The sequence below is a fragment of the Patella vulgata genome, chromosome 3 (genome assembly GCF_932274485.2).
Source record: "Patella vulgata chromosome 3, xgPatVulg1.2, whole genome shotgun sequence".
Lineage (NCBI taxonomy): Eukaryota > Metazoa > Mollusca > Gastropoda > Patellidae > Patella > Patella vulgata.
Genome location: NC_065881.2, coordinates 22,066,652 through 22,088,045, shown reverse-complemented (window position 1 = coordinate 22,088,045; position 21,394 = coordinate 22,066,652). Strand labels below are relative to the sequence as shown.

General features: G+C 33.7%; 3 protein-coding genes across 3 annotated transcripts in view; 2 read left to right on the top strand and 1 right to left on the bottom strand.

Moving 5' to 3' along the window:
* Positions 1-5,200: 5,200 nt before the first annotated feature.
* Positions 5,201-11,440, bottom strand: LOC126817032 (ribonuclease H2 subunit A). The gene is made up of 8 exons (XM_050543847.2): positions 11,223-11,440; positions 9,726-9,797; positions 9,246-9,372; positions 7,880-7,967; positions 7,493-7,630; positions 6,493-6,580; positions 5,907-6,030; positions 5,201-5,428 (listed from the first exon to the last, which is right to left on the bottom strand). The coding sequence occupies exons 1-8, from the start codon at positions 11,347-11,349 to the stop codon at positions 5,281-5,283; spliced, it is 912 nt and encodes a 303-aa protein (XP_050399804.1). The 5' UTR covers positions 11,350-11,440; the 3' UTR covers positions 5,201-5,280.
* Positions 11,423-15,079, top strand: LOC126817030 (protein disulfide-isomerase TMX3). Its single transcript, XM_050543844.2, has one exon. The coding sequence runs from the start codon at positions 11,465-11,467 to the stop codon at positions 12,815-12,817; it is 1,353 nt and encodes a 450-aa protein (XP_050399801.1). The 5' UTR covers positions 11,423-11,464; the 3' UTR covers positions 12,818-15,079.
* Positions 15,080-17,953: 2,874 nt separating this feature from the next.
* The window catches only part of LOC126816691 (adhesion G protein-coupled receptor A3), a 64,579-nt gene continuing 61,138 nt past the window's right edge, over positions 17,954-21,394 (top strand). The window contains exon 1 of the mRNA XM_050543421.2: positions 17,954-19,008. Within this exon, the coding sequence (XP_050399378.1) occupies positions 18,806-19,008 (203 nt within the window). The 5' untranslated portion in view covers positions 17,954-18,805. The remainder of the gene's footprint in view (positions 19,009-21,394) is intronic.

Sequence of the window (21,394 nt, the reverse complement as noted above, 5' to 3'; positions counted from 1 at the left end):
AATTAAAAACGATCTTTTTCAATAAGTTTCAGCTACCTCAATAACTGCCATCGTTCAGATAAACAAAAAAAAATTGCACAGATAAAAGTCAATCCAAACCAGTATCCAAATACATTGTGGTTGAATGTTATGAAATTGAGAAGCAGTAAGTAGACTTACCATATGTGAAAATTAGTGGAATTTGGTACCAGGTGTGAAAAAATGGCTAAGCAATGTGACACCCTCTATCAGTGAGTCAAACATATTCTGTCTGATAAAGATTAATTAGTACAATTATTGTTAATTATTATAAAAAATTTAGTTCTTTATTTTGTTTCACTCTAAATCACATTTATTATGATATATTAATCCCCCTACTCCTTCTCAACTTTACCATGTTAAAAACTATGATGTTTTTGTTTTTAAATATAAAATGTTTATTTTGTGTCATCATAAAATTTCAAAAGATGAACTTTTATCTTATATGATGCTTCTGAGCTTGAGTTCTATTTTTTTGGCTAAAGTTCTTGAAAATTGCGATCAAATTATTTTTGTTTGCTGCGTACCTATTGTTACTTTTTTTTATATACCAGAGTTAGTATTATTTTATATACTGTGTAGATAGCTTGTGTTATGTGAATAGACAGACTGTTACATGACGCCCACATTCTGAAGATGATGAAATATTATAAAGAAGCATCGAGATCCTGTAAATTGTCATGTGCTAAGTATGAAGGTTTTCGTTTTGATGAGTCAACTATTCTATGGAGATCCAATCTATTTTCAGTTTAGTTTAATGGAGTTTGTGCAAAGATACATGCTTCAAGAAAACAAGATGGAGATTCAAATAATTCATGGAAGTGCTACTCCTGAAGATCGTAGTTCATGAAACAGAACTGAAATTTTTAATAGGTTTATTAATTTATTTATGTGATGCTGCATGTATTATTTTGTATAAATTGTGATGACAGGAACTGCTTGTTCTTCGAAAACCAAATATTATCTTCTGTTGTATTGAATTTTGATCAGTCAAAGGGACATAATCCGATCGATTCTGGGATAACTGCCATGTGATTATTTTTATGGTGTTCATGGATTGAAAATGATGAAATAAATGGTGTTTCTTCTTCCTGAATTATGGAATCAGCAGATTTCCACGACCATCAAAAGATCTATATGTGTAACAATACTTCAAAAGACTCCCCCACCATCTTGAAACACTTTCCCGCTAACCCCGTGAATTATACTCATAAAATATTTCTTGTACAAAATAAGCACTTCTTCCATACTTTTTTTTTTTTAAAGGATCAACCCGGTGAGATTGTAAAATATTCCTGAAGTTTCTGAATCCTGTTAATTCTCATCCCTCAAGTCAGAAGTAAATTTTCCTTTGTAAAATGATCTTTAAATGAACTGCTTGAAAATATATCTTAATGATTAGGAGATAGGTTATATCTGCCCAGCCTGTTCCTTGTTCCTTTTCCGAGAATAAAATAATAGTTGGGTTAATAGCAGCCCGTTCCTCAATACATTAAAATAATAGTCTGGTTAATAGACTGTATTTGATAATTTAGTTGGTCTTTTGAAGTATTGTTAGTTAAAGGATATCTATGAACGAAAAACTGAACACATCTGAGAGGTAGCTGAAAAGTTGTAAGAGAGCTCTAATGTTTTTCGACCAAGTCACTGCTTATCATAAAACTATACATTAAAACGACAAAGTCTGGATCTCGATAGCTGGTATAGAAAAATGGATTTCAATGTTTGTTGAAATATGTCTCGTCAGATGAAGGACATTTATGAGACACTAATTTTATCTTATTTTATTTTTATGTTATTTCTATAAATTTTATGAAAGAAACCTAAATTGGAGTCAATTTTTACTGCCACATCCAAGAGAGAGACTTTTACGTGGCATGACAATAAACAGATAGAAAATGTTAGGATTCATTTTATTTAATACTGTATTGAGAAAGTCAATGGTACTGGTATTTAAAGATATTTTCTTTCAAATGTAATTTTAATAATTCTTATAAGTGATTCTAATTAGTTACAAAACTTAGCTAGTTGCTTACATATTCCTAAACACCAATGAACCTTTCAGTCATTTTGATGGATTTATGAATAATATTCAGAGCTTTGAGAAATAGTGACAGTGCTTAGTTATGCAAAAAGTGAAATCAAATGAAAAATTTAAAAGGATTAAAAATAAATATGAAAGTATGAATACTGGTAAGTTGAATCCAGCTTAACATACATTGATCTATTAGCCAAATATATGTGCTAATTGTATATGCTGGATATATCAATAAAATGATCGACAATACAGATAACCCTCTCTAATATGGACCACTTAGTTCATTTTTATACACAAGGCACAATTAAAAGAAAGAAGAAAAGAGATTTGCTGATTGCCAAACAATTCTGTTTTAAATTACATTGCGCTGTGTCACTAGTCTTCGTTATTATTGGGTTTATATAATGGACAAATTTCCCTATTAGAGAAGGGTATCTGTTGTTAATGAATATATAAAATACGAATGAAATAATTATATATATGTACCATGCTTTCTCTCATTGTTAGTTGTGATACGAAAGAGTAAACAGGTTGAATTATATTAAACTTTTGTTTGTTATATATAGTAAAGCAGTGTGTGAATGACATATAGACACAAATGTTTGTCCCATGTACACTGAGGGAGGGGTTGGGGGTGACCAAGAAGTATATAGCCTTACACTGCTGAAAGTGTTCTGTACTAGATGCCAATTCAAAATGGTATATATACAGTATATCTGTAATGTACTGTAAAACAGAATATTTAAGGTAAGAATTAATATTAGTTTTATTCAATCTTTTGAAAAATGAATCGACCATTTAGTCAATTTGTAATATAAGGTTTTGAAAATTGAAATAAAACAAGGTATACTATTCAAAAAAAGTAGGGGATATTTGATTTTTAAGTGTTATTAAAGTCACCTAATGAAACTGACGAAGAAACAAATGACAAAATGAAATGAAGTTCACATTCATAGATTTATTCCAAATGATCGTTAGACTAAGTAAGGCACAGACTGACCATTATAAGGGTAAAATGATACCCGGGGTCAAACAGCAAAGTTACCACAGCATCACAACCAAGTCAGTAACGGGTAAATCCTCCTCTGTTTGCCAAACAAGCATTGATCCGACGTGGCATACTCCTAATGAGACATCTAAGGTCATTTTGGTCCAGATTGTCCCATTCCTGTTGCAACGCAGCAGCAAGTTCTTGGACATTGGCAGGACGTTGTTGACGTTGACGTAACCTCTGTCCAAGCATGTCCCAGACATGCTCGATGGGGGAGAGGTCGGGACTCAGTGCTGGCCAAGGTAATGTGGTGATGTTCTGTTGTTGGAGGTAACCTGTAACGATCCTGGCCCTGTGACATCTTGCGTTGTCATCCTGGAAGATGAAACGGCGGCCATGACGTCGTGCGAACGGCACAACATGGACTACGTCTGTCCAAAAAATCAACAGTGAACCTTGACTCATCTGAAAACATCACATTGCTCCAGCGTCGATTATCCCAGTGTTGACGATCCCTACACCAACGACGTCTTGCCTGAATGTGATGATCTCTCAAACAAGGGATCACGCGAGGACGTCGGGCGCGAAGGTGACCCCTATGCAGTCGATTCCAAATCGTCTGGCCACTCACTCTCACACCAGTGTCTGTTTGAAGACGAGCGCTGATCTGATTTGCTGTGATGACACGATTTCTCAAGGCCAAGGTACGGATAAATCGATCCTGGGCTTGAGTTGTCGACCTTGGTCGACCTGAGCGTGGTGTGTCCTGTACAGATTGTGTATCACGGTATCTGGACCATAGCCTGCTTATGACAGACTGAGAAACATTCATTGTCCGCGCCACAACCGCCTGTGTTGTGCCGATCTGTAGCATGCCAAGGGCACGTAACCTTTCATTTTGGGTAAGCCGACGCATTTCAAAATTTGTTTTCTGGTCACTAAAACAATTAAACTGATGTTTCCACCCTGGAATTCAATGCCACAATGACTGTAACATTCAAAGTCAGAGTCGTGCAAATCTTGGGTTGGACCCCCATGATGATCCCAAGCATCACCTGCATTCCATGCGGTAGCTATTGGTGCGTTTGGGCGTCACATGTAACTGGAAATGTTTCTTCTGTTAGGTTCTATAGTGACTTTTTTCGTAGTCATTTGCATATTTTAGTATTATGCCCCCAAAATCAAATATCCCCTACTTTTTTTGAATAGTATAATATATTTCTATGGCTCTTGCACTACTCATGGAACAACAGAAACTCGAGAAGACTCATTCATCAACATATTTTGGAAGGCACAAAGATAGACATTCTTTGTCATTAAAATGAACAACCAAATATTAGTAGTTTTACATGCGAGGTAAACAGTATAAGACATCCCAATTATGCTATTTCAAAATCGATTACAAACACCACCACCCTTTGTCAAAACTATCAAAGTTATACGACTGTAAAGTTATAACTCAGTTCTTGAATGAAAACAAATTGCATGGTTTATAAGATGTGCTCTAAAATTGTATCCAAAAACCAAATTAAAATTTACTTGGCCTTTCTACTAAAAATAGGTTAATGTATGTATTACAAAGTTTCACGGGACATCTTGTAACAGTTACCAGATATGCTCTGGAAACAAAATCAAGGAAGGATACATTTCAATCTCTCAATAATATCGTTCTGAGTGGGATAATGTAGTTTTGCACACTGATGCGCAGTGAATATTTGCTTGGCCGCGACAATCACTGATAAGGATGACATTGATGCGGCTTAATTAGCTAGAAATATTAACTTTTTTCCTGCCACAAATTAAATTCTAAAACATTTTTTGTATACATTGGAAAAATAAATAATGGCATTTGACGTATTTGTAGGTAAAATTTATTTCCGATTTAGTGTAAATGGGTATTAAAATGACTAAAATGCAGCATTCTCTCCGAAGCAGTTATGTCTTATGTAAACAATGCACGCGCCATTCAGCCAATGATTCACACCGCGTGCTGTGAGAGCACGTGTTAAGGCAGTCATTTATGACAGAGATATTATACGAGACTCGTAATTCTCTGTGAAACAGATTGGTAGTTTTGCTGACAACTCATTTGGAGATTAAAGGGAGATAATATGAAGGTGTTGTCTCCCCTTAGACCACAAATTAGACTAGACTTAACATTTTTAAAGTGTTTTCCTTGTATCAAAGTATTTAATTACATGTATATACACAATTAGCTCTTTAATGTTATGTACTATAAATTAGTTAGGCTAGTTAAACATCTATCTGTAAAATATTGATGTCTGTGTAACTTGGGGTCATCATCTGACCTTTTGAAAAATGTAAGTAAACTAGCACTTCCTTTAGCATCTTTATTTTCCTCTTCATCATCATCATCTTCCCTGAAATAATCATTTACATGGCTGTTTATCTCACAGAAAAAATATTAAAGCTTTACATTATCAGAACAGTATCTTATATGCTGTAAGAGGAGTCATAATAGCAGAAACTGCTCAAAGAATCTCTTTAATTTGATCAAGCACTTGCATGACAACTAGAGGATGCTCTCAGTCTGGAACATTCTGAAGTTCAGAATCTGAACTGATATAATTTCAATCTAGGATACAGAATTGAGTTCTGTAACTTAGAAGCATACTAAAAATATTAATATTAAAGAGCTAGCCGTTCTTGGTACAATAGTTCAAAAATAGAATTACGATATTTTCAGCTAAGTTACGAGTGTCTGAAGATGCAGAATATATTATCCATTTAATCTTTAATTTTTAAACCTCGCAGGTGTTCTAATTCATTAAATCTCGAACATCTGATAGTCTAGATATAACTGAGAAACTAAAGAAAATACTGTTTAATATAACTGACCATCTGACTTGTACACCCTCTTTCTCTATTATTAATGCTGCTGTTGACCAACTAAATCTCACAAACTGTGTAAAACCAAACACTTTATCTAAACTACTCGACATAAATTTCTTAGTATTTGGATCTGAAAAGAAAATATTACAATAGAACAAGTTTAATTTTCTAGGCTGTTTTCGTGTCATGTATGTGTCAATGTCTTGCTGACCAATTCAGCTGAATTGCCAATTTAAGTATCAAAATCTAAGACAATTTTTGCACTGTTATGATGGTGAATTTATAAACTTGTAGACATATAAAAGAAATTTGTTATCATGTAATTCCTAGTAACAGCATGTATCGAGGCTAGCTCATTTCGGGACTAACACATTTTATTTCAATAATTTGCTTGCACATAGGCATCAGCTCTTTTTAAGTGATTCTTTGAGATCAATAATATTTTTTGTTTGTGTGACACTATTTTTCACCAATACAGAGTCGTGGCCGATAATAAATTTTACAATACAGCCTCACATATTCGTATTCGACAAAGTCAGTTTGTCACCAAACTATTTGACTATAAATGAGCATACCACTTTATATTACTTACCTGAGGGATAACCTGACCCATAAACTAAACCTTCTGTATCAATATCTTCAGCAAATATCCAATTCTTTACTGAATAATCACGTGCAACCTACAACAACATACAGATACAGTAAACTACGCATTGGATTCGTATAAGTCAGATCTTTGCTCAACTCGAATTGATCCTGCACTTTTTTTCTTATTAAATTTCTGTGCGTAAGTTGGATCTTTGCTCAACTCGGATCAAAATGTGCAGTCCATTTGATCTAATTCCGGCAAAGAGCCCCAAAATGCTTTCCCTTATCATTTTGACTCAAATCAGCCTGTTTGACGCGACACAATAATAGAATTTTCCTGGAAAATTCGAAACTCGCTGTCTGCTGTACGAGACACTTTCTTGGAAAATTTAGGCCATTTTTCAAATTTGGCGACAAAATGGAAGTTATCTACTTGCACCAAAAAGGAAATTATCTACTCGCACATACAAACAAAAGCTTGAAATTTGCCTTTGAATCAATTATTATCCGGCTCTTGCAGTTTATTTCTAATCGAGCTAAGATTGAATTTCGGTCTTCAGCTAACTTGGATCTTGGCTTAACTCCCGATGAAATTGGTCATTCCACTTAGATCCGACTTGTGTGAAGTTTACTGTATTAATCTTTTGAAGGCAGTTAGTAACTGGATAGAGCAATAAACTTTTAACACATACTTACGGAAAAACAGCTACTAATTTATTTGGACAACGTTTTCGAAGAGTATTCTGTGTCATAGCTTATTAACATAAAAATAGTTACAAAGGATATGGAATTGGCATTTTTCCAATGACACATGTCAAATTCACTATGTACCTATGTTTACAATTACACATGATATTAATAAAATAAATGACATCGTTTCTTTAACTAAACAGTTTCAAACATATTTATTAATAATTACCTTTGTCTAATGAAATGCCGAATATAAATTTAAATCAGCGTTTGAAATGTGTACTGCATCCCAAAATTGTCTTCTAAATTCTTACCTTAGCACAGATACTGGCACCACTGACTATAGGATAGGTAGCATCAGCCTTTTTAGCTACTGTGATGGAAATATTGGGAAAAAGATCTTTTAATTTATTCTGGTATTTCATTGGATCACCAACAGTATCTACGTATATCTAAAAAATATATAAAGAAATATGACAGAGATACTGGGAAATTAATAAATACATCATTGTTCAAAAGTTTTAAAAGATAACAATCTTGATAGGTATTTTCGATTTTCCACACAGATTGACATGTTCAGCCTTTTTACCACAACCAATCACACAAGATCTTGTTCAACAGCATATTATGGGACTGTTCACAACTAATAAAATGTATGTTGTATAAATGCCCCAGGATAATAACATTCACTATCCACTTACCTCTTGTACATTGACACCTTTTGCTAAAACTTTTTCTATTAATCCAATAGCACAATCATGTGATAACGCATTCAAATTATACTTGATCCTGTCAATAAAATAATCATAAGTCACGTAAAGGAAATCCCATCAAATAATTGACACCTTGTACATCGACACCTTTTGCAAAAACTTTTTCTATTAATCCAATAGCACAATCATGTGATAACGCATTCAATTTATACTTGATCCTGTCAATAAAATAATCATAAGTCACGTAAAGGAAATCCCATCAAATAATTGACACCTTGTACATCGACACCTTTTGCTAAAACTTTTTCTATTAATCCAATAGCACAATCATGTGATAACGCATTCAAAATATACTTGATCCTGTCAATAAAATAATCATAAGTCACATAAAGTAAATCCCATCAAATAATTCAGGGTTTCACTTTATTTAGGGGATTAAAGAGCTTTAGAAAGCATCTACATCAATACCAGTTAGATATCTCTTATGTGTCTTTGAAACCAACAGTGTAAAGATTGGTGTGAAATACAATAAATAGTGCCTTAGAATTGTGCTACAACTGATCACAGTTCAATCTGATTAAAACACAGATCCTATTTTGTTTTGTTTGTTATAGTTCAAAATTTTGTTTTACTTGTCTTCACTACACTAGGATCTGGAAAGGTTGTTATATATCCCGCATTCTGGATGATGTGAGGGATTAGTCAATGAGACAGTCTTTTACAGAGAGTTTGGGTGTGAGGTGCACGGAACTCGGGGTAAACCACTAGAAATGTCAATGCTGATTGATTAATCAATGTCTGATGTCAGAAGGTCAAAAGCCACTCATACGACACCCGACGCGACCTTCCACTACAACTGATCAGATCTTCAGGTCGTGTAGGCCATCGAAAGTATAAAAAAAAAAAACGAAACGAAATATAGATCTGTATTTTAATCAGATTGATCACAGCTTTATCTATATACATGTGTATAAGCTAATTCATTTTCTGTTTCATTGTCTGATAAACATATTGAATTAATGATGCAGGTTACTATATTAGTTCGAATATTGTGTCCTGCAAATAGACCTAATCAAAATGTTGTTTAGTGTGTGGTTTATCTAAGAACTACAAAAAGACCTGCCCAAAGAATATTGTATGGTTTGTGATTTATCTGAGAACTCCTGCAAAAAGAGCCACTAAAAATCTCCTATTCCTTCCATGCATATATATCTTCTGTTAGAATACTGACTATTGCTGAATACCATACACAGATACAAAACACTTTCTTCTTGGCATTTCATTAAAAAAAACAAAAGAGTTAAGTAAATTTCCAAGTTTTGTCAATTGCATGTTGTATGGTTATTTTACCAACCTTCTAAGCATACTATTTGAGATATATGTTGGTGGGAGTATTTCAACCATCCATCCAACTTTATCACTAGCTTTATGAATCTTCTCAAACATACTATCTCTCTGTTCTTCACTTAATGTCTTTGAATCTAAAATACATGAAACTAGCATCAACAATTTGCCATCTACAATCTATTTTATACATGTATATCGTACCTTATATAAGTTATAAATGATCTATCTGAGAAAGGTTGGAAAACTGACACCAATAATTTGTACGTAAAACACAGCAATGGTTTATATGGAATACAATCCCTAGTTTATTAGACATGCGGTGCAACGTTTTGACAAGTCATCTCTTGTATATGTTTCATCAAAAATCGAAAGCAAATTACCAACTAATGGTAAAAAGTACATTAAGATTTTACAAGCTTTCAAGACACATTGAAGTCTTGTTCACGCGAATATATGAAAAGACAGCTATTATCTTTATTATTATCACCTGCTAATCCCATTTCTTTCAATAAATCACCACTTGTTAGAGGACTGTAACATGTTCCATACACCATAGGACCTTTGATAAGTACAGAAATAAAATATTATCATTTCTTTAAATTCATTAGTTTATTTAAAAACATATTATTTTTGTTTATTACAAATTTTATACACATTTACTAAGGGGAGGTAATAACAATTGGTCAAATTATCTCCCCTTAGACCACGTATGGCACACTGCAACCATTTTCTGGAAATAGAAATATGCACTTAATTGCTTATTATTGCCAGAAATAAAACTAGCTGTTTTGTAGCCTATCATCTAACAATAAGGACAAAAACAAGGATAATACTGTGAAATCTAGGAAAATTTTCCTGCTACATGCTGTTTTTCTTTATAAGTGAATCAGTGTTCAAGAGACAAGTTGTCTTATTTTATAATGCTTAGCGTACACACAGGCTTCTTTCCTGTGGGAGGAACATGAACTCTATGTAATACAGCTGCATATAATTTCAAATAAGTTTCTGGTAGAATGTGGTATTTTGGAGTAGTATAACTATTTTTTTTCAAATTATTTCCCCTACTGGTTTAAAGGCAACTGTAAACCTGAAGAGAATTATACCAACCTAAATAATTTGGGAATATTTGACAGACCTCTTGACATTTTAGACTTTCAGTCATCATCTCCAGTTATATTACATGTATAAGCAAGAATGAATGTTTGATGTTCATCGATTTTTGGATGAACAATGGGACTAAACATAATAAATAATCCTTGTATGCTGCAAAGACTAATCATTTAGCTTTTCATCATTACTACACACAACTCCCAGTTTGATCATTTTGTAATTTAATTTCTGTAACCCTTGCCCTAGGTCATTCTGAAGTCACTGCAGACGTACTGACTCTGTAGATTTCTCCAAATAAACATGGCCAATGTTTCTGACTATCTCCTGGCCGTCATTTGCCATAAAAAGTTATCAGAGTGAACAAGTTTAATATTAATACCTGTGTGCCATCTCCAGATCTCACTGACAGCCACATTTCAAGAATCATTTGATTTCGCACCCATAATGATTAAAATATTATACACACAACACTTTCTTTCCTTTTTTCAACTTCATTGAAAATTATTGCAGATTCATTGCAGTAATTATAGTGGTGTGCAGCTATTTGACGGTATTGGATTATCATTTAATGATATTGGATAATCATTTCCTAATACTTGGTAGTATAATATGTAATATTGGGTAGCACTGTGGTGGGTGAACTCAGAACTGGGATACTGAGTCTGAGACATTGCCAATCATTTTTGAAAGACAATTTCAGTGATTTAGCTCATTGTTATTTATTGAAGCAATCAATCACAAATTATGCTATTTATTTTCTTTTTTTTGTCACATTATTATTAAATATATTCAAACATATCTTAAATACTCTCATGGTCCGAATGAGCTAGGTATTTATCAGCCAGTCCGAATGGAATGAATACATGGAAATTACCTAAAACTGGACCCCTTCCCGCTTCATCGATTCCCAGCCAGCATGGCTTTGACTTTGTACATTCTGGTGCTTCTGATTCTAAAATACATTTTTTTGTCCGATCTGCCTCAAATTTACTTTGATCCATGTTGATTTTATTTATATTTGGCCTATATGTTGATCAACAAATTGTGATATCGTTTCCCGCGGAAAAGAACAGGTGCACTAAAGAACTGTGGAAGGGGGACAACTCCATTTGCAAGATGGCGGCCCCCATCAAAATAATAAAAATAATATTTGTTTATGGACATTTTTGTCAATTTCTGCACATTTGCTTAGGTCAAGTTGAGCTTAATGACCAATTACTAGAAAAACGTAAAGAGGGAATGTGGTTAGTTGAGTTCTATGCTCCTTGGTGTGGACATTGTAAGAAATTGGAACCAATTTATCATCAGGTTTATTTGTCTTTGCGAAATTCTGGAATTATAGTTGGTAAAATAGACAGTACACGTTATTCAAGTGTAGCATCAGAATTTGATGTTCGAGGATTTCCTACAATAAAATTTATTAATGGAGAAAAAGTTTACACACACAGGGGAGATCGATCAAAGGAAGACATCATAGATTTTGCAACAAAAGCAAAAGGTCCAAGTGTTCGAAAGATAACAAGCAGTGGCAGATTTTCTGAAGCTAAGACAAAGCATGCTTCATCAGTTTTCTTTATGTTTGTCGGAGACGATGATGCCAATAATGACTTATTTAAAAAATACAGTTCTTTAGCTGAAAAAAACATAATAGATGGCTACTTTTATTCTGGATCCATGAATGCCTTACCTTCTAATATCAAGGCAACAGTCAACCCAACAGTTCTTGTATTTAAAGACAATTCTGAATTTGAGTTCAAGGAATCAAATCCAGGAGTGGTAACTTATGAAGAACTTGAAAAATGGTTTAATCAAGAGCGATTCCCTGCATTTCCAAAAGTTATGGGAGGTGGCTTGAATGAAATGGCCAATTCTGGGAAATATTTGGTTTTAACAATAATAAACTCTGAAGATAAATCATTACATGACCAGTGTGAAAAGTTGAAAAATGTTGTCAGGGAAGTTGCAAGAAATAAAAGAGAAAAATTTCACAATTCATTCCAATTTCTCTGGATGCCGGATGAAGAAACAGCAAATAGTATAACAATGTCATTTTTAGTGGTACCCACAGTAGTTGTACTGGAAACATCATCCCATCTATTTTACTTATGGGATAAAAATAGTACACAACTCACAGTTAGTTCCCTTGAAAAGTTTTTAGATGAAATCGTGGAGGAAAAAATAATAGCGTATGGGGGTTCAGGCTATTTACAGAAATTAAAGAGAATAGGATTTGATTTTGTGACAACAGTTTTAAGTATATGGCAGGCATCTAGATGGTTATTTTTGCTCATGTTTGGATTACCCACTGTAATCATAAGTATAGTTTGTTACAGTTTATGCTGCATGGAAACTTTAGATGACGGAGCAACTTCTGAAGATGATGAAGAATATGATGAGGATATGATCGAACCAAATGAATATGTGGAGGATGATAGCCCAAGACCAGTTGCCCATGAGAAAAGTGAATAAATGATTGATCGGAGTAAATGATGTGAATTTTCAGAAGTGGTGAACTTTTTATATTCCAGTTCCTTATTTATAAACTATTCAAATTAACACTGTCTCTTGACCAAAAGTGCGTGTTACTGTGTTGTATCTCTTTCTAATTTTATTTTGATGTTCTTTTTGATGTACTGTTTAATATATACGAAGTTCAAAATTGTTATATATGATATTTGACAAAATAAGCAGTCCCCTGCTGGTTTCTCATGGAACTCCCCCATGCTGCTCATAATAATTTGTTTGCCTGATTTTTCTGGTAGGTCCCTTGTAAAGGTAAAGTTTACTGTATGTGTGATGTAATAGGAAAGTAATATCCACATCATTTTGTTAATTCATATTTGAATCACTCCCTGCAATTTGGGTGCAGCAAAATGCAATTTAAAAAAAGCCCTTTGGATTTTGTTTTGTTTGATTTCACTGTATTCAGCATCTTCCTTTTGAACAATATTTTAAGCTCCTGGGTGCTTAATACATTAAATATGTAGATAAGATTAAATATATTGTTTGGTTAAACAAGCATTATGCAAGCGCTAAATCTGCCTATTGCAGGTCTTTCTTTAGGCCTGGAATGTTTTCTAAAGTATTAATTAGACATTAATTAACTGATCCAGGCCTTAATCAACTCTCGATGGCATCAGATTTCTCCGACATTAAATAGATTCAGCGATACTTTGATTTAATCAAATATGGAGGACCGAGACTTAGCTTCGATCAACCAGTACGGTGGTTGAAATTATTGCACACGTCTGTCAAACCTTCAAAGGCTAATATCTTCGCTTGCAATAGAGTAATTTGAATGAAATTTTCAAATTATTCATTTTACATCATCTACTTTCGAACTATCATAGCAAGAATGGCTAGTTCTTTATCTAGATCTTATATAATGTATCTTTAAGCAAGGCATTAAATATATTTTTTGGTTAAGCTTTAGCATTTCATTTTATAAACCATTTATAATTGACATAATTTTTAAAAATAGTCCATACAAATTTCTACGCATTAATCAATATAAAGTTGACACCTTTTGTCCCAATACCTCAGTCTAGGGATTCATTTACCCCTATAATTACCCATGTCATTGTAATTTTTTAATATTATATTTTTATTAATTTGTTATAATTGTTGTTATATATTTCTGAATGGTGTGAATGTCATTAAATTTTTATGCTTATTACTAGTTCTATATGAGGTAAGACTAAGAGGAATACCTTGACTAAGCTTATAGATGTCCAAGAATATTTAAGTCATCACATACTGATTATACTGTGTACTATTATATTTTTATTCTCTGTGAGTTGTAGGTAAAATATTTGTATTCCACTACACTGTGGGATGTATATTAGATTTGTTAATTTACACCTTTAAATATTGTATATCACAGGGTGTGGTTTATGTGTGTAACATGTTTATTGGAGTACAGATAGTGCACATAAGAATATGGGTGCATACTGACCCTGATTGTTAAAAAGATAAGGAACTTGTATTTACATTATTAACTAACTTGTCATCCATACCCCTTGTGCAGATTAGCCTATAAGTCAAGGTAATTTAGCCTTTTGTGAGGGAATATTTGTGATTGTAGGAAAATGGCTTGTCAGGACTTGGTTCCCTGAATTCAGTAGATATATACAGGACTCAATTCCATAGAATTTAATTACTAGTAAGTTGTTGTATCAGTTTGTATCATTAGTTAATCAATTATTATCAACTTTTAATAAGTTAATATTATCAATAGTTGTGGTATGATGATTAATGCACAAATAGTAGATCATTCCTATAACATTTTTCACATTAATTAGTTTAGCCCATCTTCAAGGTAATAATTGACAAAAAAACTAACTAGTGTTTTTGCCATCTAGGCCGACCCTTGCATTAAATGTTCTTCAAAAAAAAATTTGATATTTAAGTGGTTTATTTTCTATATTCATGTATGTCTTATTTTGTGTTTTGTAGAGTTGTTAGGCTTTATTGCCTACTAGATGAAATATTATAATTCCATTTCTTGGTGATGAATGTTTAAAGATATGAATACCAGTACATAATATAATATAGATCCGACTTTAGATATTTTTTATGAAACATCCAAATTGTAGATTTTCTCACCCATTTTTGCAATGCAGTTTTTGAACAAAATAATCACTTTAATTTTTTGTATGAAAGTATTGTGTGCTATATTATATTTCGAAAAAAGTTTACTGGTATTGTAATTTTTTTGCTATAAAAAATTTCTGATCTATCTTTTATTAATTTAGCATGAAATGCCCCGTGTCTCTCAAGACACGATCATCTATTCTGAATATCCACCATTGTAGTCCCCATGTGAATATGTCTATACCACAGCAAATTTGTGGAAATCTTTATGGACAAGCTCAAATCCACGAGACGGTGTTAATCAAGTGTGATTAAGACGGCTGTCACAACTTACATACGTTGATAATTACATTTGGGGGCGGCCTCTTTCATCTTTGTGCAATGCGTCGTAAAACATCATAACATGATGAAATGGTCTTCCGAACATACAGCTTATATATCTGATGTTCTTGTAATGGTGCCACTATGTCATAATTGTCGAATTTCCGGTGAAAATAGTGGGGTTTGTTTTCTTCACGAATGATGGAAGAAATAAATCAAATTTTCTTCACAAATCATGCACAATACAAGATCGACAACAAGGGTTCCAATCCCTGCAGACATGAAATCAATGGACAAAAATGTATCGTATATTATTTGATGAGTAGGCCTAGGTACGGAATTTCAGAGGTTATATTCACTTGATTGGGCAGGCATAAGAGATCAAATGGCAAATAATTTTTACGATGATTTTGACATTTTTTTTCTTTAAAAAAAGTATTCAAACAAATAATTAAGATCGGCCAAATGAGATAACCAGAATTCTTTCTGTTCAATCCTTTTATAAAACATCGTTATGATGCTGACAATTAGCAATCAACCAGAAAATTTCATTTCCTTTTCTAGCTACAGCTTTTCCTGTTTATTCGGAACATTTTATAAGGAATCCTATTAACCACGTACAAGAAACATTCATAAGTCATGTAGCAGAGCACACAATAACCTTCGTTCAAAAACTATATGGGAATTTATACTGCAAATAAATTTTATGCGTAACTGGAACAAATATTTCTGTTGGTGGTAGCCCAATATTAGCCGGTCCGTATGTTTTTTGTTTTTTTTTTAATTTCATACGTTAACGGTGTAAAGTAATTAACGAGGATATTGCGATCGGATTTATATAGAAAATAGCTATTTGAACACACATGCAGGTTTCATTTAGAAAGGTAAAACTATATTTTATGATTCAGTGTCGTTTTCATGTAGAATTTATGGGGGCAGCATAATCTTTACGGTGCTTAGGGCATCTAAAGGTATTTAATCTGACCCTGCTTGTTCAAAACAAACAATGAAACAGAGAACCTTTGGGGACAGAAAGTGCAATATTCCCGTGATACAACCGAGGGAATAAAGACACATGAAAAACAGATAAAACGTCAATATTTTCTTTCACTTTTCAACTTTATTCGACAAAACGACCGCTCCATTAGCGACTCCCTTTGAAGTGTGGGACACGTCACCTTTGATTATAACTGTTATTCTAACTGATCTACCAGGGATGTAGCCGAAATTACAATAAGTTCCGCTTTATCCCACTAATTGACAACATTAGGAACAGGCGGGATATTACCAATGGTTTTATAACGGTAAATTGGCTTTGAGATGGTACGACCCTTTCCGTGAACTTAAAGGGACAGTTCGTTCATGAGAGGTAGTAGGGGATTAATTTTCGTCACCTCCCATGGTTCAAGCAAAACCTGCCTGAGTACGAAATTTGAGTGTATGCAAGACTAGAGCACACAAATATAGTTGAATATAGTCAAGGAAATGCCGTTAGTTGGTCAGACATGCAGCCTTTTAACGCCTATATATTAAAAAAATTTCTCAGTTCACCCGATTCACACACACTTTAACGAGAAATTAGTTCGGCAACTACAAAATACTTTTCGATCTACAAGTGTTTGAATAGAATTTTGCACAGAAAATAAGTAGACGTCTCGTTTACATTTATTTTCTCGATGACAATGATAATTTGTCTCTTTACGGATCAAATGCAAAATTCGTGTTTATATAGGCTAAAATAAATTTCTAGGCGGAATGTCTTAAACTTTGTGAAGAGTCATAATTGTTAATTAAACTTAATTAAAGTAATAATAAAAGACTGTAAAACGGATTGCATTAAAACCTATTATCATGATGTCGGAGTGAGATAATGTATTGTGCCGCTCCTTTTAGTTTTACAGTTGTAGTTGTACGGATGAAAAGATCGTCTCCAGAATATGTTTTGGGGATTAATCGGACTTAAATATTTCCAAATAGGCAATTTTCTTCTACCAAATACTGATTCAAATTCATAGCTTTAAAATGAGGGGGGATGCACTAAAATTAATGGAGGATTAAAGGGGAGAAGACGCACTCAAACTAATGGGGAAAACCAAAAAAAAAAAAAAAAATCACATACATAAAATTAAAAGGGGGCTTTAAAAATGTTCAACTATTAAGTAACTCCTTACTGCATGTAACAAAACTAACAAAGTAAAATACAAACAAGAAAGATGGTATAAATAATTTATTTGTTTATAATTATTATATTCATATGAAATTCCATTATTCACAAATGGAAATAAATTCGATTTTTAAAGACAAAATAACGCTGCGTGCCTTTTTATATGTACAGCAGTAATTCAATATGTAAAGAAAATTCCTTTACTACAACGAAAAAAATAGTTTGTCAATGAATCTAAGAATAATATTTTGTTTAGGGATATAAAAACATTTTAAATGGCGGTTATGTTTAAATCGCTTTCTGTGAGGTCGGTAACTCTTGAATAACTATTGCCAATCACAGTGACTGGGATACAACCTTTACAAGTTTGCCTTTGTAAGCTTTATGTCAATAGAAATGTGTGAAAAGGAATTTGCAGTCTAGATTTGTCAAGTTAGGGTCAGCGAATATAGAAGGCCTTCAACCAAATCCTCCATCGCCTTTCCTGGCCACCAAGGCTGCATTGTTTGTCTATGGCCACAACTGACCAATCGCATTGATCTTAGCCCAGATTGACCCCATGACGTCACGAGGTTAGGAAGAAAATCAAGATGGCTCTCGCAAAGAAAAATTGAAACATCCCTTACGGTAATGTGGTTGATTTGAGACTGTTATCGGATACACACGATTGACCAAGCGAAGAATACTTACGTTAAACTATTTGAATGAATTAGTAGTGCTAGTTTTATGTGAAGAACAACGTGCTTTTGTGGAGATATAGCACGGGAAATCGACTACAAAGCGATAGAAAAAAAGGAACTTCTGCAAAATTTGTCAGTGAGTCTGGCTTCACTGTGTGTATGGTACGCTATCAGCTCGAATTAGCACTTGAAGTGGAAACATTCACGCCGAATTTTAGAGTCGTCTCAAGTGCATTTGTGTTTATGATTTATTTTTAAAAATTTGGAGTATGAAATTTATATCCAGGAAAGAACTGAACTGAACAAGTTGTGTTTAGGCGATTTCTGAGTTCATTTCTTTGGCATTTCTGACACAAACTTGACAAACCTCATTCAATTGTTATTTTTTGAGACCGGTGTTTATGTTTACAACATTATATCCTACACTGATGTAAATGAAAGTATTTGTTTTATGATATATTACTTAAGTGTTTGTCGAGAAGCATATGACAAAAATTGTGTTAAAATCAACGATTAATTGGGATTGAGCACTGAGGACATACATAGACCAACACCAGATTCACATTGGTCCAATTTTTGCCAATGTCAGTAGAATTATGATCTTGAAGAAATGTGCCAGGATATTTTATTTATTTATAAATCTGTGAAGTTGAAAAGGCCATGGAGTAGCAGTAAAAGAAATGTAAAAACTAAGGCATCATGTTGCCCTATCGTTTTATTCTAACTTCCATTGTCCTAGCGATCCTGTTCGAAATATCAGAATCATGTGTGCCAAACTGTATTTGTACGATGCTTGGCTCAAAAGGGAAACAGAAAAAGGGACGAAAGGTGGATTGCTCGAAACCAGCAGCCCCATTCAAATCCCTAAGTCACATCAACTTTCCATTGGATACTGTTTTCTTGTAAGTATAACACACACTTAAAAGTGGTGTATGAAATGAATAGAATTTTATATATTCAGATTTTATGATTACATCTGTTTAATTCATACATGTAGACATCTCTTATTTTTTTATGGGAGATAGAAAAGATAAAGCATTTCATAGAATATTTAGAATTTGTCATACATACATGTAGGTAACAATGAATGTTATGGTTGGTGATTGCCTGTCCACTATTTCCAACTCTCTAATAGTAGTATAATAACTGATATTTGATGTTTATCATCTTGCTGTTAGTTGAGTGTCATCATGTGTAAAGTTGTGATTGTATTCATCTTGATCAACAAAATGAGTCTTAAAATATTACGCAAGTGATGAGATCAAAACATTTTACTCTATATTCTTGCAATAGTCTAGCATCTCAAAGCACAACCTCTTTAAATATGTGCCAAGACCTCTCTAAATATAAGAAAGTGTGAAAGAAATAAAAAGGAGATACAAAAACATCATAGGAACTTCTCATGTTGCGTACCTGTTTATTAAATGATGGTATTCTTAAATGGAATAGTGTATCTAATAGAGCACATGGTTCACTTAATCATCACAGTATATAAACTCTCATGTGTCCAATTAGCCTTATAGTAAATACACTGTGTGGGTTTATGTACATTATTGTAAGTGAAAAGAACTAAGGGTTCTACTTCGTTATTTTACCAATTAGGACTCTATCAGTTCTAAATGAGTACATGTATATGGCTTGATGAAGACATCTTATTATACACTTTACACATCAAACGAATAACACTGAAAAGATAAATATAGGCCTACAAATTAATTAGCCCAACTGAGGAATGATTAATATGAATTGCCTTCAAAATAGAAAACAATGAAAAGAAGAACGCACACCTGGATTCATTGATGAAATGCATGTTATAAATGAACATTATGGGTAAGGGCATAGGCGTACGGGGAAATTTTTGGCGGGGGGGCGGTGGTGGTTGGTGCCCAAAAAATGTAGTTAGGTTCTTAGTATGTTACATAATAATAATAAATTCGCTGTTAAATTGGACACATTCAAGAACGCAATATTTTTTTATACAACTTTTACAAAGTACAATTGTGTGCCCAAATTTTCCCAGCATTTGGTGCCCAAAATGGGGGGCCCCCAGCTGGTACGCCTATGGGTTAGGGTTGATCTGAAAGCTATTTTATGTTTTTACATGTAATACAACCAGCACACAATACAGCGTAGTAAATTTTCTTTATAATACCAGCACACCTAACAGTTAAGTTTTCATTAAAATTACCATATAATGTATAAATATATACTAACAAAAAATGTATAAACTAATTGCTTAATTAAATACACATTTACATGTAGGTTGTATATCCAGAGAGTACACTTACTTCAAATACATTGATAATACACATCTGCAATATGATATACTATAATATATAAACCTGACTAGCTGAATAGTGCATACTGATGATGGCTGTATTGTTTATAATTTAACCAGAGTGAACAAAATATACCCTGTGATATAGTACAGAAGACATTATTACTTATACTACTAATTACGTTTTTGGGGGGTCATTTATATTTTGAAAGACAGGATTATTGAGTGGATTGGTACAGTAGTAGTAGTAGTAGTTCTTGGTGTTTAACGTCTGCTTCCACATAAGTGATATCGCAGACAAGACATAGGAGAGCCGAATTTAGCTGATTCCTGTTTTTAGAATATGATTTTGCAATCTTTCCATTTGGCATTAGGCCATGGATTTGGTTTAGTGGGAAGTTCTTCCCTTTATTTAATATAAAACATATCGTTTGATGGATGATTTCGTCTGCTTCTGGATTGGTAGATGTCATCGTTTGGGGTTAGTGTTTAGGTGCCAGGCCCGTCTTGTCGTGGCCTCCCCTTACTCCACGATCCCACTCTTTGGGCTTGGTGTTAGTTTTTATTTGCAGAATAGTGTTTAGGTGCCGAGTTCGTCTGATCGTAACTCCCCCTTACTCCACTATCCTGCTAGTTTGGTAGATGTCATCTTTGAGGGGTTTGTGTTTAGGTGCCAGGCCCGTCTTATCGTGACCTCCCCTTACTCCACTATCCCACTCTGTAGGTTTGGTGTCTGTTTTTGGCGGAATAGTGTTTAGATGCCGAGTCCGTCTGGTCGTGACTCCCCCTTACTCCACTATCCTGCCAGTGTGGTATAAATCCCCTATGTAGTTTAGTGTTTAGATGCCGAGCCCGTCTAGCCGTGACCCCCTCTTACTTCACTATTCTACTTAGTCCAACTGTGTCCATTAGGGCGTGGATTTGTTCGAAGATTTGCAGTTTCAAATCTGGTCGCGGGAAGAGTAGATTCTTAGTGTTGAATGGTATGTTGTTAGTCTCCATTGTTCTCA

What these genes read in the sequence shown, in the direction of transcription:
- LOC126817032 (XM_050543847.2), bottom strand. Translation starts at nt 11,349, where the DNA reads ATGGATCAAAGTAAATTTGAGGCAGATCGGACAAAAAAATGTATTTTA. An exon ending in AAGGTGTCAATGTACAAGAG is followed by an intron (nt 7,631 to 7,879) that starts GTAAGTGGATAG and finishes TATATTTTTTAG; the next exon opens with ATATACGTAGATACTGTTGG. An exon ending in GAGGGTGTACAAGTCAGATG is followed by an intron (nt 5,429 to 5,906) that starts GTCAGTTATATT and finishes TGATTATTTCAG; the next exon opens with GGAAGATGATGATGATGAAG.
- LOC126817030 (XM_050543844.2), top strand. Translation starts at nt 11,465, where the DNA reads ATGGCGGCCCCCATCAAAATAATAAAAATAATATTTGTTTATGGACAT.